This window comes from Microtus oregoni, unplaced genomic scaffold (genome assembly GCF_018167655.1).
Source record: "Microtus oregoni isolate MIOR12 unplaced genomic scaffold, Mior012 000012F_ref0000307, whole genome shotgun sequence".
NCBI lineage: Eukaryota > Metazoa > Chordata > Mammalia > Rodentia > Cricetidae > Microtus > Microtus oregoni.
This window is the reverse complement of record NW_024543071.1, coordinates 53,350,786-53,365,444: the sequence shown is the minus strand read 5'-3', so window position 1 is coordinate 53,365,444 and position 14,659 is coordinate 53,350,786. Positions and strand designations below refer to the sequence as shown.

At 52.8% G+C, this 14,659-nt stretch overlaps 2 protein-coding genes across 4 annotated transcripts; one reads left to right on the top strand and one right to left on the bottom strand.

Moving 5' to 3' along the window:
- Positions 1 to 944: 944 nt before the first annotated feature.
- Positions 945 to 4,062, bottom strand: LOC121454468 (glutathione S-transferase P-like). 2 transcript variants are annotated; one of them, XM_041661836.1, is made up of 8 exons: positions 4,013 to 4,062; positions 3,199 to 3,292; positions 3,060 to 3,095; positions 2,668 to 2,774; positions 2,469 to 2,556; positions 1,547 to 1,647; positions 1,332 to 1,439; positions 945 to 1,179 (listed from the first exon to the last, which is right to left on the bottom strand). In XM_041661836.1, coding segments are annotated over exons 2-8 (630 nt in total). In that variant the 5' UTR covers positions 3,200 to 3,292; positions 4,013 to 4,062; the 3' UTR covers positions 945 to 990. The 2 variants fall into 2 exon arrangements, with proteins under 2 accessions (XP_041517770.1, XP_041517771.1); XM_041661837.1 differs by lacking the exons at positions 3,060 to 3,095; positions 3,199 to 3,292; positions 4,013 to 4,062 and adding an exon at positions 2,980 to 3,036.
- Positions 4,063 to 9,332: 5,270 nt separating this feature from the next.
- On the top strand, positions 9,333 to 13,937 carry Cabp2 (calcium binding protein 2). 2 transcript variants are annotated; one of them, XM_041661943.1, is made up of 7 exons: positions 10,184 to 10,240; positions 10,724 to 10,882; positions 11,557 to 11,587; positions 12,251 to 12,385; positions 12,831 to 12,940; positions 13,057 to 13,204; positions 13,724 to 13,937. In XM_041661943.1, the coding sequence occupies exons 1-7, from the start codon at positions 10,184 to 10,186 to the stop codon at positions 13,747 to 13,749; spliced, it is 666 nt and encodes a 221-aa protein (XP_041517877.1). In that variant the 3' UTR covers positions 13,750 to 13,937. The 2 variants fall into 2 exon arrangements, with proteins under 2 accessions (XP_041517878.1, XP_041517877.1); XM_041661944.1 differs by lacking the exons at positions 10,184 to 10,240; positions 10,724 to 10,882 and adding an exon at positions 9,333 to 9,494.
- The last annotated feature ends 722 nt before the right edge of the window (positions 13,938 to 14,659 follow it).

Sequence of the window (14,659 nt, the reverse complement as noted above, 5' to 3'; positions counted from 1 at the left end):
CTGATCCCAGGACTGAACCCTCATCCCTGAGCTAAGCCCTGATCCCAGGTCCGAACTCTAATCCCTGGACTAAGTCCTCATCCCTGATCTGAATCCTGATTCCAGTCCTAAAACCTGCTCTTTCACGGTGAGCCCTGGCCCCTGGGTTAAACCTACTATCTGAGCTGATCCCTGATCTCAGGCTGGAGACCTCACCCTAAGGCTGAGCCCCAAGCCCTCTTGTTTCCCAGCCCTCTCAATCCTGGAAAGGACAAACCTTTTTGTGGAATGAGGCCAGTCCCCTTGAATCTACCCTTTCTGCTCCATCCCAAGCAGCAGCTGGCCAGCATTTTCTGGTGTGCAAAAGTCTGCCTCACCTCCCAGACAGAGCAAAAATCCAGTCACTAGTCTCCAAAAGTCCCCAATTTCAAATCAGCTGGAAGACCTTGGCCTGCCTGGGACCCTTGCACAGGAGACCTGCTCATTGCCTGTACACGGGATAGGAACATTCAACAGTCCTCCGAATGCACACGTGATATACCTAAGTGTGTACACGTGTCAGTCCTGAGGGTGTCTGCCAGAACAGTTCACGGGCTGGGACCGCAACTAGCGGATACCCTTAGGCTAACGCTGTCTTTTTATCAGCTGAAGGTCCTCTGGGTTTGAAGGTCAACCACCTCCCAGCAGGGAGCCCTCTAGTGGGACCTGAGGGCTTGGAGCCCCAAGGGCCTTCTTCCTGTGGTCAACCCTGCTGAAGGTCACCAGTACCCTCACACCTACCCCTAAAGACCACAGTTCAGCTTCCTGCTATTGTTTTTCTCTTTCTTTTTCTAAGTTTTTTGAGACAGGGTTTCTCTGTGTAGCCTGAAAGTCCTCTGTAGACCAAGCTGGCCTTGAACTCGGAGACCTGCTTGCCTCTGCCTCCTGAGTGCGCTATGTACCACCACCGCCACTGGTTTCTGCCATTGTTTTTATTGGTCCATGAGTAGGGGTTAGGGGAGACAGGTGGGCTCATATCTTTAGGCGAGCAGAAATGGGGCGGTTCACATGCTCAGGGGAGTCCAGGAAGGCTTTGAGTTTGGGTCGGGCTCTGAGGCGTGCCACATAGGCCGACAGCAAGGGGAAGTCATTCAAGCAGTCAGGGAACAGGAGCTCGTGGTTCAGCAGCAAGTCTAGCAGTCGGTAGTCAGCAAAGGAAATCTATGAGACAAGGGTATGTGACCGGGCTTGAGTTGGGGCCAGAGGGAGAAGCTCCATGAAGCCAAACGCAGGACGCTTCCCGCCTCCACCGCTGTATCAGGCAATTTGGCCTCAGTTCAGAGAAAGTGGGAAAGGCCTGAGCCAGGGCTCACCTGGTCACCCACAATGAAGGACTGGCCTCCCTTGTTCTGGGCCAGCAGAGTTTCAAATGGTTTGAGGTGTCCCGGAAGTTCCTTCAGATACTGGGCTTTGCCCTCCTCCTGTGGACAGAAATGATGGCCCCAGCTGGGGATGTACAGCCAGACTGCCCAAGGTGATCTCCCTTTCCTGACCACCCTACTGGGCACTCGCCTGTAGCCCGACATACATAGTTACGGAGAACCTGGCCAATGTGCCTGACGAGGTCTTCCAGTCCGTCATTGACCATGTCCACCAGAGCTGCCTCTTGCTGGTCTTTGCCGTAGAGCCCTGGGTCAGGAAGCAGGCAGCAGGCTCAGGTTCTGGACTCAGACCTAAGCCTGCGCCGTCAGGACCCTACTCTGTAGCTTTGCTTTGGAGATCTTCCCTGCCTTCGTCAGCCACACCACCTTCACAAGGTCAGTCAGCCCAAAGCCACAACCAGCTGAAGTCCAGGCCTGTTTTCTGGGCCGCACCTGTCACTGGGTCTGTCACACCAAGGGAAGGCAAAGACTCTGGTTTGTCCCTCCCCTAGAACAGGCTGTCTAGGGACCTAGACAGTGAAGTGTGAAGGCCTCTATCCATATATATCCTGCGATGCTCAAGGCAGTTGTGGTGGCAGGCCCCAGCTCAAGGCCTCGGTCTGCTCTCTAAACCCTGCAGAAGTTATGGAACTCCAGGCACCCCCTTTCCTAAGCAGGCCCACAGAGAATAGTTGCCTCGGCCTCCCTCCTGCCATTCTTCAATCAGGCCAAGGCCTCCTCACTGAGGTGGTGGGTTTCCCTGACTCGGGTATGGCCAGGCGAGGAAGAAATGGACAGAAAGGCCTACTAGAAAGTCTCTACCCCACTGCGTTGTCACACAGAAACTGGAGGCCCGCCTCTTATGAGAGAGAGGTCATCTAGGAAAAATGATACAAGTTTCACGGAAACTCACAGCCCCTGGCTGTGCAGACAGCCCCGGAACACACCTAGGCGCCTTCTGGAACCTGGGCCTGCAACCTTCCTCTAGGGCAACCCTCTTGCCCTCTACCCAGGTGAGACATTGGTTGCTGCAGGTGAGGCAGCTCGAAGTCCCAGGGCATTTGACAGATGCTGCTCTTCAGGACTCACCGAAGGTGCGGCCCAGGTGCCGCAGGACGGCATTCGATTGGTACAGGGTGAGGTCTCCATCCTGGAACTTGGGGAGCTGGCCAAACAGCTGGGAGAAGACAGCTCTGTAAGGGGTGCTGCCCCTGGCTGCCCCCAACCCTAGTCACAGCACCCTAAGGCTGCGCCCCAACCCCATCCCCACTGAAGTGTAGGCACTCACACAGGAAGCCTTGAGTGTCCCCTGCCCCCAGGCATCCATAGTCACTACTTCCTCAGTCCAGCTCTGGCCCTGGTCTGCTAGCAGCATGCGCATAACCTCACAGCGCCCTGTGTTGGGGTACAGGACAGGAACTGAGGAACAGTGAAGGGACAGGAGTTTGGAAGAGTGGGAAGCAGACACGGGAACCGAACTGAAACGCTAGCTTTGGAGCCTCGTTGGGAGGGGAGAAATGTAGTAGAGGCCAAGCCCTAATAGTATCATGGAGAGCGGGGACCCAACTTCACCCCCAACGTCCCAGGAAAGGAAGCGTGCCAAAATGTGGCAGCCCAGAACCAGAGCGACCCCGAGGACTACAGCTTGTGCCCTTCATCTTGAAAGCGCTGAGGCCACACCTCGGAAGGGGAAATACACGATGGTGTAAGGCGGCACTAGGAGAGATAGACAGAAAACACGATGAAGACCTCATGGCTGTTGGGGGTGGGGTGCCAACTCTGCCCAGGCACCGCCCTCACTGCCCAGCTTCATACTTACTTGTAGGTGATGAGGTGCGGTGCAAGCTCAGCAGCAAGACAGAAGGTGAACAGGGCCTTATATTTACAGCGAGGCTCCGCCTCCTCAGACCGCCCTAGAAATACACCAAGTCTCTGAGTTCAGTACACTAGGCTCTAGGCTAAGGTTAGGTGAGGTGGGGCGGGGACTGTACTGGGGCTTTGCAAGAGGCCTGCGTGCTAAGCCTCACACCTTAACACTCCCAAAACACACTGTTCTTCGTGTACTCATGAGCTTGGACAATGCCTTGCACGCATGAAGGTCTCCAACCAACAGCATATATATAGTAACTGCTCAATAAATGCTTGCTGTAAGAATAAAGCAATGTAGCCGGGCGGTGGTGGGCACGCCTTTAATCCCAGCGTTAGGGGGCAGGCAGATCTCTGTGAGTTCGAGGCCAGCCTAGTCTACAAGAACCAGCTTCAGGATAGGCCCCAAAGCTACAGAAACCTTGTCTTAGAAAACAAAAAACAAACAAAAAACAAAAAAAAAAAAAGAAGAAGAAGAAGAAGAAGAAGAAGAAGAAGAAAAGAAAAAAGAAAAGAAAAGAAAAAATAAGGCAATGTGGCAATGTTACTTGGCCTGGTGGCTCACTCATTTAATCCCAGCACTAAGGGTGCAGAGGCCGGCAGCTCTCTGTGAGTTCAAAGCCAGCTTGATCTACACCTAGAGTGCCAAGCCAGACAGAGCTATATAGTGAGACCCTGTCTTCTCAAGAAAAGAAAGAATAAGGAAATGTTCACAAATCCACTACCCCCTCCTGTCCTGGTGACACTGTAACAGAAAGAAGACTTACAGGATCACATCCTCAAGACTAGCTCGGTTCCGCTTTCTAGAGACAGAAACTGAAACAGAACTGAAGTGACGTGCTCAAGGCCACACAGCCGGTAAACAGGATTTAAACCGCCGCCTTGGTCTGGCCAGTTCCTGGGAACCTCACTTTTTAAGCCCATTATTTTTTCTCTTTGGTACCTTGTTGAAGAAAAGCAGAATGTGTCACTTCCAAATAAGCTTCTCTAAAATAAAACATATCTTTGAGGCTGGCCATGGCAGTGCCCTTGTGAGATCCAAGAAGGAAGATCAAGTGAGACCAGCCTGGGCTGCATAGTGAGACCCTGTCTCAAAAAATAAAATTAGGGGCTGAGGAGCTGGTTCAATGGTGAAGAGTACGTACTGCTCTTGCAGAGGACCTGGATTCAAATCCCAGCACCCATGCCAAGCGGACCACAACCACCAATAACTCCAGCTCCATGGGGTCTAAAGCATCTAGCTCCTGAGGGCACCTGCACACACACACACAAATAAAATAAAAAAATCTTTTAAAATATAATAGATCAAAGCCAGTGTGGAAACTCAGGGACATGCCACCTGGCCTGACGCCGAGTTCAACTCCGGGAAGCCACAGTGAAAAGAGAGCAGACTCCCGGGAGTTGGTCCTCTGATCCTCACAGCCGGTACAGCATGATGTGCACTCGCAACACTGCAATAAAGTAAAAAATAAACAAAATTACTGCAAAACCTGGGCAACGGAGAACAGCAAACGGTGGTAAGGATTTCTCCCTCCCTTCCTCCCTTTCTGCTTAAAGGTGAGAAACAAATTTGAGTGTTTATGCATGTGTGTGCATGTTTGCATGTATGTGCACGTGTACATGTGCAGGTGTGTGTATTTGTGTTGTAAGCAGTTGTGTATATGTGTGGTGTGTGATGTGTATGTATGTGTGTGTGGTATATATATATATATAAATGTGTGTATGTGTGTGTGTTGTGTGTATATGTGTGTGTGTAGTGCATGTTACATGTGGTGCATGTATGGTTTATTGTATGTGGAGTGTGTATGTGGCTGGGAGGACAACCTTGAGTGTATTTCCTGCCGTCAGCTTTTCTGAACAGGAGAGCAGGTCTCACTGCCTGGAGCAGGGTAGCCTGGTTGGCCAGTGAGCCCCAAGGACCCTTTTTCCATCACATGTTCTGCCTTTTGTTGTTTTATGTGGGTCCTGGGGGTTCAAGTCAGGTCCTTGTGTTTGTAAGGCAAGCAGCTGGCAGACTGAGCTATCTTATCTCCCAAGCCTGGGAAACTAATTCCTTGAGCTCAAACCTCATCAGCCCGAAGGAGTGTGCAGACAAACTCAGCTTTGTTCCTTTCTGCTATGTATTTCTTGTGCTGGTTCCCCTCTGGATGCCCGCGGTGGCCTTTTACAGTTCTCACTACCTCCCTACCCTTTAGTTTCTGCCTGTGGAAGATGCTGGTCAGTGGAACTGGAAGCCCAAGTTTCTCCCATAACTTGTTGCTTTTTATAGTTTTTGAGATAAGTTTTCATCTATTTATTCTGAGGATCTCACTATGTAGCTCTGGCTGGTTTTCCCACAAAACTCAGCAAGGTTGAAGGAGAACATCCTGTGCCTCCAGCATGGAGTCTCCAAACCACTTCTCAAGCCTGTGCGTCCTGTGCCCTTTCCACACAGGCCAAGTTTGGGGGCAGAGATACAGGACAAACCACACAGGGAAGTTCCGGTCTATGGCATGCCCAGGACTCTAGCCAGCCTCCCCCCTTTCATCTCTCCTTGCCGTGTCCCTCAAGGGAGACTCTCAGTAGGTCAGAGCCACAAGGAAAGTGGAGGTGTAGAACCCTCCAACTAGCATTTGGAAGAACCAAAATTACTCCAATCAGGAGAACCCCAACAGCCAAGGCTCTTGCTTGGGAAGCACTTCCTCTCCCGTGAGCCCTCAGCTTTGTGGGGCTGGGAGCAAGTGCAGGAGGTGGTGCCAGAGCTGGGCTCTCATCCCTGGCTCACAGCTGGAGGAACATCTGCCCTGCATGAGCCGCTTACTAAGAGCTTTCATAGACGATCCCATTTCATCTCCCATGCAACCCTGGGAAGAAGTTGAGGAGGAAGGGAGGGAAGAAGGCTTGTTGCCATTATGCAGATGGGACATGGTGTCTGCCAGACATTCCTTCATCATGTGGAAGCACCGTGGACTTTGGAAAGCAGGTGCTATAATTCAAATAGGTGACCCCAAAGGTCTGTGTAGTAAAGACTTGGTTATCAGACTGTGTAGTATTGTTAGAATAGTGGTTCTCAGCCTGTGGGTATGCTACTTACATTACTTAATGATTTATAACTAGCAAAAAAAACAGTTATGAAGTTGCAATAAAAATAATTTTATGGGGCTGGAGAGATGGCTTGGAGGTTAAGAACATTGCCTGCTCTTCCAAAGGTCCTGAGTTCAATTCCCAGCAACCACATGGTGGCTCACAACCATCTGTAATGGGGTCTGGTGCCCTCTTCTGGCGTGTAGGCATACAAGGAGGCTGAACACTGTATACACAATAAATAAATAAATATTTAAAAAAATAATAATAATAATTTTATGGTGGGGATCACCAGAGTATGAGGAACTATATTAAAGGGTCTTAGCATTAGGAAGGCTGAGAACCACTGCTTTACAGAGTTCCATGCGACTGCCTGAGATCACAGTCCTTTGGTTCTACAAGCCCAGACTTGGACCTGGCTCTGGGATCACCCCAGGGCCTCCTTTTGTGGGTCCCAGAAGCAGATCCTTGACATTTCAATGGGCCAAGCTCTCTCTGTCCATCCCCAACCTCCAGACTGTGTGTCTATCCACACCTGTTTCTAGGGCAATTTAAAGACATATACAGCTTTGGTTTATGTAAAATTCACCTGTATATAATGAATGTTCTGGGGGTTTTATTATATTCAGCATTGAGTAATTGTCACCACTGTCCAAGTCCAGAACATTGTTCTTAAGCCAAAAGTCCCCATTAGCAGTGACCCCACATCACCAGGGTACCAGCTGTTCCCTTTTCTGACGTGTCACATGAAAGGATGCAGACAGTATTCACCTTTTGTCTTTCTGGCACCTTTCATTTAGCATAGCATTTTTCCACAGACTATCCACGTATTTGGTATGCATCAATACTTTCTAACTATGGCTGAAAACGACTCCATTGTATGGGGCTGGAGATGCAGATCAGTTGGTAAAGTGTTTGCCATGCATAAAGGTGGCCTGAGCTCAATCCCCAGCATCATGTAAACCAGGCATGATGGCTCCTGCCAGTAATCCTAGCATTCTGGAGGTGGAGGTGGAATGTTCAGATGTTCAAGGTCATCCTCCACTCCACAGAGAATTCAAGGCCACCTGGGCTACGCAAGAGTCAACTTCAAAAAAAAAAAAAAAGCCACATAAGCCAGATGTGGGTGGCAGCGCACATCTTTAATCCCAGCACTCAGGAGGCAGAGGCAGGCGAACCTCTGTGAGTTGAAGGCCAACCTGGTCTACAGAGTGAGTTCCGGACAGCCAGGGCTACTCAGATAAATCACTGAGTGGTGCATGCCTACAATCCCAGGTGCTTGACAAAAGGAAAGGAGAAAGAAAAAGGGGGGAAGAGAAATGGCTGGACACGGAGCTTGTTGGTAGAGTATTTGCCTGGCACGTTGAGGCCCTGGGTTTAATCAATGAAATTAAACAATGAAAAGAGGGGCAGGAGGCAAAGCCAGGGACCCAGCCCTGGCAGCCCCTCTTGCAGAACAGGGGGATGTTTTCAAGGGTGGCCTTGCCTGGCACAGAGGGACTGAAGAGCCACTTGCGGAGTCGCTGTGAACAATCACAAGCCCTTCCCAACCTTGACCGCCTGGCCAGACTCCACACACCTCTCAGGCTTGGCCTGTCTCAGATCTCAGAACTTCCTCTAGGCTGTGTTCAGAGTTTCCTCTTCGCGGAGGCCACCTGCTCCCAGACACCTGTCTCCAAGCACACAAGGCCTCTCTCTGACAGTCTTCGAGACTCTCCTTGTATTTCTCATCAACTGTAGTCCTACATTGCTGAAGGTATTGCTCCTACCAACTCAAAAGTTCCAGAAGTGAGGCTGGCTGCCTGCTCCCAGGATCAGAGGATTCAGAGCTGATCCTTAACCAACACCACCCTCTGATGCCCCCATCTGTTGCTACCCATACCTTTTACAGAGGGCACTGATGCCCTTGCCTGCCTCCTAAGGGCTCTGCCCAATGCTATGTAAGCACCCAGACACTGCTGGGTCACTGTTGATGACTGTTAAACTCAACCAGGACTAGATTGACACCAGCGGACACAACCTAGATCCAAGTGTTCCTCTTCCCTGCCTAGGTGGGTGTTCCCAATCACAAACAGACTGCTTGGGGGCCCTTGTCTGAGTTAAAGTCACCGAACCGGGAGTTCTTAGGGCAAGTGGGCCTTGATGCTTGCAAGCGAGTCGGTGAGTGGATGACAGAGTCGCCAGCTCAGATGGCAGACATGGCGTGGGATCTGGTTCCCTAGGACAAAGGCTGGTGCAGAGGGCAGGTGAATAAATCATGAGGGGCCTGCAGCAGGCCAGCAGGCCACAGCTGACCTCATTCTGGAAGTGAGGCGTAGGCAGCTGCGTGGTGAGTGGCTGGGGTGTGGCAAGGGGGAAGGGGTTTTGTGGCACCTCCACCCTTGTTCCCTGAGAGGAACTTGAAGGTCACTGGAGAGGTGGGGAGACAGAGGCTAAAACAGAGGTGTCCTGGGGCTCCAGATGGGGGAGGGCGAAGCAGGTGGCATGCTTTTCCAGAATCTTGGAGTAAAAGAGTAGGAAGGGCAGACAGACAAGGCAAGGTGAGAAGGAGCCTCTGAGCATCAGTGAAAGGGACTGAGGGGAGCAGACAGGGGCTGAGGAGAGTGGATGGGGGGCTGAGGGGAACGGAGAAAGGTCAAGGCACAGAGAGAGGGCCAGAGGGTCATGGGAACAGTGCTAGACCAAGACAGAGCTGATGGAGAATGAGCAGGATACGGAGCATGCTCAGACCACCAGCCAGAGATGTGCGAGCAGGACTTGGGGGCTGAAGGAGGCCCATCCACTTGGGAGCCTAGCCACCTGGGTCAGCAAGGAGACCTGGGGTGCAGTCTGTGAAGGCTGGAAGGAAGGAGGAAGATGAAGATTTCAGAGATGGGCTACATGAGTAGCAATGGAAGAAGATAGTGACTTTAGGGGAGTTGGACTCTACTAATCCCCAGAACCAAAAGGGAAACGGTATCTGAGCTTCCTTCCTGCAGGTCAACCAGCACCAGCAGGAACAAAAAAGGTGCTACACCCAGGGCCATGGCCCTGCCTGAGGGCCCAGCAGATGGCAGCCTCCCTGAAGGGGACTCCATCCCATCCACAAACACTCCAGGACCCAGCCAGGACCTAGCCAACCCCACTGCCCGCAAGCGGGCCCTCCTCCGTGAGCTGGAGGCCCAGGTGCAGGCTGCCTATGGGCAGGTAAGGGGCAGGAACTGTTCTTTAGGGGAACCCACATCCCAGCTGGATATAAGACAGCCCCAGGGCCAAGTCCACTTACAGGTGATCAGAGGGCTGAGAAGAAGCTAGGGACCCATCTCTGTGGATACGAAAGGATCCAGTACCCAGAGTGATCCTTTATTGTAAGGTATCGAGCACTGGTCCAATTACAGGGTAAAAGAGCCCTGAACAGAGACAGGGTCCTGGCCGCAGACTTCAGACCGGCCAAAGGTAAAAGCAGGTAGGACTCATCTTCCAGTCCCCAATTGCCACAGAGAGTTGGGCTCCAGCTGACCCAGGCATGGGGTGCCAGCTCCTTCCGTGGGGATCCAAGCCTGCTTCTGAAAGGTGCTGATTGGGGAGATTAGAGCAAGGCTAAGAGGAGAAGGGCTAGGGGCAGTGTTCAGAAGACCCTTCTGAGGAAGTTCCAGGAGGCTGTGCCTTCCAGGGAGCCTTGACTCTGAGTACCCCCCTACTTGCAGAGATTCTCTGACATAATCTGGGATTGGATTAGGGCCCAAGCCCCGGGCCCAGGGCCCCCGCCTGCCCACCGGCCCCTGATCTTGCCCACAAAACCCCAGGAAAATCCTCTCCAGTGCTCCCAGGCTGTCCCTGGAAACAGCAGGAGGCTGGCAGAATCCACAGCATCCTCCCAGGACTCAGGGCCTGGCATGGTTCAGGGACCCATGGGGAACTGTGCCAAGCGGCCCTGGCGCCGGGGGCCTAAGGTAGGAAGATGAAGGGGAAACCTAAGGCCAGAAACCTGGGTGGCCCCATGTGTTGGGCAGGCAGTAGCCAGAGACCTAGGAGTAATGGGCTGGATTATAGAGGTCCGCGGGCTCCAGGGGAGATGGAGGGGACATCTGTATGCTTTTCTTAAGGAGATGTTTTTCTGGACAAAGAGCCCCTCTGATCTTGGCTGGGACTCCCCTGCTAAGTTAATAGTCCAGCTGCCGGTTCTGGGTAGGCCCTACTCTCTCAGCCGTGGCCAGGGTGACCAGAGTTAGAGGCCACAGGCTACAGGTTTCCTCAAGGACCTGGGAGAGGCCCTCACCTCTGACGGGTGAACCTTTCCAGCCTAGAGAGTAAATGGGGCTTGTGTACTCAGAGGCCCCGCCCCCTCTGCCAGGGGCTGAGCTCCAGAGAACGGAGCTGGAGAGGGGCTGGGGGGGGGGGGGGGTTGCTTCGGCTTATGGCTGAATTTGCCATAGGAACACTGGCAGTGGCCTGGAGCCCCCCTAGGGAGGCCCAGTCCCGGCCCTAGCCCCAGAGCTGAGGAGCAGGAGGGCACCCAGGGCTACTCGGTGCTTGGCAGTCTGGTGGGGCCAGCCTGCATCTTCCTTCGACCCAGCATCGCCGCCACCCAGCTCGTATGTACAGTCACTCCTCTGCCAGCCTGCTGCCCCGGTCCCTTCGCCTCATCGCTCCCTGAATAGGAGGGAGAGGCCGGAGAGGACATCGGAGGATAGACACGCAACCCCCGGGGTTGGGGCCAGAGCGGTAGCTCCAGAACAAGTTAAGAGTTCAGGGAGCCCCTAGATCCATACCAGGCATGGGGGGTGGGTAGGGACCCAGAGAAACAGCCACCCAAGGGTTGGGGGTGCAGCCCAGTGACAGAGCACTTGCTTTTAGCAAGACCAGGGTCACGCCTACAAAAACAGAAAAGTAAGTTCTTCCAAGGGAAGATGGCTGGAGGTGGCAGGGTTCTCAGGAGAGGGACAGTGGGCAAAGCCGACTTGCAGTGACATTGAGGACAGCTGGGTTGCGTATGACTATGACGTTCTGTCTGGCCCTGGGATCTACCTCTGTCAAAAGGAGCTATGTACCTCAAAAGACAGTGTAGGAACAGGGGTCCTGAGGGTCCCCTGGCAGGTTATAGGAAAAGAGAACCCCAAGACACCCAGGCAGGTGAGCAGGACTGGGCAGAATAAGTAGCAGGCCCTGGGTATGCTGTGGTGTGGGCTGGATGACGAACCCAAGAAACAGAAGGAAGGTGCTGAGGCCTGGGTGTGCCAAGGAATCCCTAAGCCATCTGTGCCCGCAGGACCGGGAGCTGAGACCAGAGGAGATTGAAGGTAAAGAAAGAATTCAAGGAGGGGCTAGTCGAGGTGGGGCATGGATGGAGATTAGAAGGGGAGGTTTGGGGCTGGGGCCTCTGCAGGGTCCAGGAAGGGTAAGAAGGTTATGGGGTGAGACTGGGCAGGGAGGGATGGCAAACCCTCCCTTCTTCGGCTGCCAACCCCTTGGTCTCAGTGACCACACTGGTCAAGGGCCTCTTTCATATTTGTCCTGGCTGTCCACTGTGGGCCTGGCCCCTCACTGAGAACCAGGAAGCACTGCTAACCAATAGATAAGGCCGTGCCTTCTGGAGCTACAGTGGCAGCTGTGTGGGTCTGGAGAGGAAGAAATAGCAGAGAAGCCTCCCTGGAGTCGGTGACACTGAAGCCGAGGAGGGAAGAATGGAATCTCCCTGAGCTCATAGCTTTTCTAGCTCCCCTCCCCTCCCCCTCTCCCTTCTCTTTCTAATCACCTAGAGCAGAAACTGACACATAGTAGATGCTTCCCAAACATTCCATGAGAACAGAAATTTAAGATCATATGTGCAAAAGCCCTAAGACAGCAAATAGGAACTGAGGCTTAAGAGCAAGAAGGGACTGGAAGAAAGGGGACAGATGGGCTGGTCCCAGCTGGCAGCCAGGGAGAGTTTTGGAAAGGACTAAGCTCACTCTGCCTGGCAGAGCTGCAGGTCGCCTTCCAGGAGTTTGATCGAGACCGGGATGGCTACATCGGCTACCGGGAGCTGGGTGCCTGCATGCGGACGCTGGGCTACATGCCTACAGAGATGGAGCTCATTGAAATATCACAGCAGATCAGTAAGTGCCTCAGCCCGTGCCTCAGACCCACCCCACCCCCGCACTTCAGCCCTGGCCCAGACCTGAGGTAGCTGCATGCGCTGACCCAAGAGCACAGGGCATAACTGTCTTTAAAGGAGAGCTGCCTCCTAAGAATCTACTAGGAGAGTGGCGAGGATGACACGACCCCCTCCTGCCTCCCCCGACCCGTTTACCAATAGTGACTGAAGCTCAGAGAGGTGAAGTCTTTGTCCAGAGCAGGCTCGGGAAAGAACAGTGAGTCTTACGAGCCTGCTTGAGGATGATTCTCACCAGTAGCTGCAGATGACGCAGCCTCTGGTACCCAGGGATGAGAGCTCATCCAGTGCCATGAAGGAAGGGACCAGGAGCAAGAGGGAAGGCGGTGGGCTGGGGAAGGCAGGTCAGGTGCTAGGCCAGGGTCTTTCATGGATGAATGCACCCTCAGGTGGTGGGAAGGTGGATTTTGAAGATTTTGTGGAGCTGATGGGTCCCAAGCTGTTGGCAGAGACTGCGGATATGATTGGCGTGAGGGAGCTTCGAGACGCCTTCCGGGAGGTGTGCCGGGGTGGGAGGGGTGGAGGGTGGGTGAGACTGTGAGATTGCAGGAGTTAAGGGCTGAGCGAATGTGGGACTCAGTCAGTGACCCCATGCCACCATCGATGCTGCCACAGTTTGACACCAATGGAGATGGCTGCATCAGTGTGGCAGAGCTGCGGGCAGCCCTCAAGGCTCTGCTGGGAGAACGCCTCAGCCAGAGGGAGGTAGATGAGATACTCCAAGACATCGATCTCAATGGAGATGGCTTGGTTGACTTTGAAGGTAACGCCTCCCCTGTTTAGCTGAATATGCCCTGAAGATTCCAAACCAGCAGTTCTTGACTTGTGGGCCTTGACCCCTTTGGGGTTGCATATCAGATATTTATATTAGGATTCATAACAATAGTAAAATTAGTAACAATGGAAATAATTTTATGGTCGGGGTCCCCACAACATGAGGAATTGTATTAAAGGGTCACAGTGTCAGGAAGGTTGAGAAACTCTGATCTAAACAGACCCGGGTTAAACATTATTGGAGGATCAAGGAGGCAGGGCTATTATACTCCCTACTGGCGAGAGAAGAAATCTGTGTCAGTTCTCAGGATAGCTAAAGTACTTACTTAGGATAAGGAACTAGGGAGAGCCAAGATTGTAATCTGGGCAGCTGAGGCCCCTCCTCCTGGTTCTCAGATGCCTTTGAAGGTCTCCTCAAGCCCACTCTAGCCCACTCTTGAGCAGGCAGATCTGCCAACCCTGATGGGGTCAGGAGGGCAGACCTGAAACCTTGCCCTTGTCCTGGCAGAATTTGTTCGGATGATGTCTCGGTGAGCTTATATAGAAGCTGGAGTGGACCAGCCTGGAGGACCACAGCCGCTGAGCCGCAGAGGAGCCCATGTATTCCTGGAAACTCATTATGAATCAGACTGTGTGCCTCCTCCCACCCCTGCTGGGCATAGTGCCCTCTCCTGTCACCACCCTTAGCTCTCCCTGGTTCTCTGACAATAAAGCATTTTCCAGCTTGTGGAGAAAGAGTTTTTCCTACTCGTTTATCCTGGAAGTCTGGCATGTGACCCCAAAAGTCAACCCCTGGAGCTGGCCTTCTAACCACAGGTTACCTCAATTGTGAGTTCAGGGGGTATGGAGATCCCCTCTTCTTCCTCTCTGGATCCTGGATCCAGTCCAAAGGAAGTGATAAAAGGTATCGCTGAGCTAGGCATGGTGGTGCACACCTTTAATCCCAGCTCTCAGGAGACAGAGGCAGATGAGTCTCTGAGTTCGAGGCCAGACTGGTCTACAAAGTGAGTTCCAGGCCAGCTAGGGCTTCCTAGGGAGACTTTGTCTCAAAAGCGAAAACAAAAACCACACACAGAGAGGAACACATGCAGATGCACACACACACATACATGCATACATCAGTGCTCTGAGTTCTGTGCTTGAAGATGCCCAGGACAGAGCCCTTCTCCAGTTCTGTCATGTATGTATTACTGCCACAGCCTGGGAGGAGCATTGCTCAGAGCTTTCAGGAGGATGGTAGCTAGCAGAAGCCCCCCACTCTGTGCCTCTGTCTGATAGCTAGGACTTCTTTTTTTGTTGTTTGTTTGATTGTTTTTGTTTTCCGAGACAGACCTGGCTGTCTTGTAACCAGGCTGGCCTGAACTTCCCGAGCACAGTGGGAAGGGAATAGGACTGGTCAGCCCTGCCCAATTCAAGGCCCATCTAATGGACAGTCTGGGTTGGG

Excerpts from the sequence above, each read along its gene's own strand:
- LOC121454468 (XM_041661836.1), bottom strand. Across the intron at positions 2,775-3,059 it reads CGTGTATTTCCCCTTCCGAG|GGCGCTGTGAGGTTATGCGC; the intron begins GTGTGGCCTCAG and ends ACCCCAACACAG. Across the intron at positions 1,180-1,331 it reads CCTTCATTGTGGGTGACCAG|ATTTCCTTTGCTGACTACCG; the intron begins GTGAGCCCTGGC and ends CTTGTCTCATAG.
- Cabp2 (XM_041661943.1), top strand. The coding sequence starts at position 10,184 with ATGGTTCAGGGACCCATGGGGAACTGTGCCAAGCGGCCCTGGCGCCGG. Across the intron at positions 10,883-11,556 it reads GCATCGCCGCCACCCAGCTC|GACCGGGAGCTGAGACCAGA; the intron begins GTATGTACAGTC and ends CTGTGCCCGCAG. Across the intron at positions 11,588-12,250 it reads GAGACCAGAGGAGATTGAAG|AGCTGCAGGTCGCCTTCCAG; the intron begins GTAAAGAAAGAA and ends TCTGCCTGGCAG.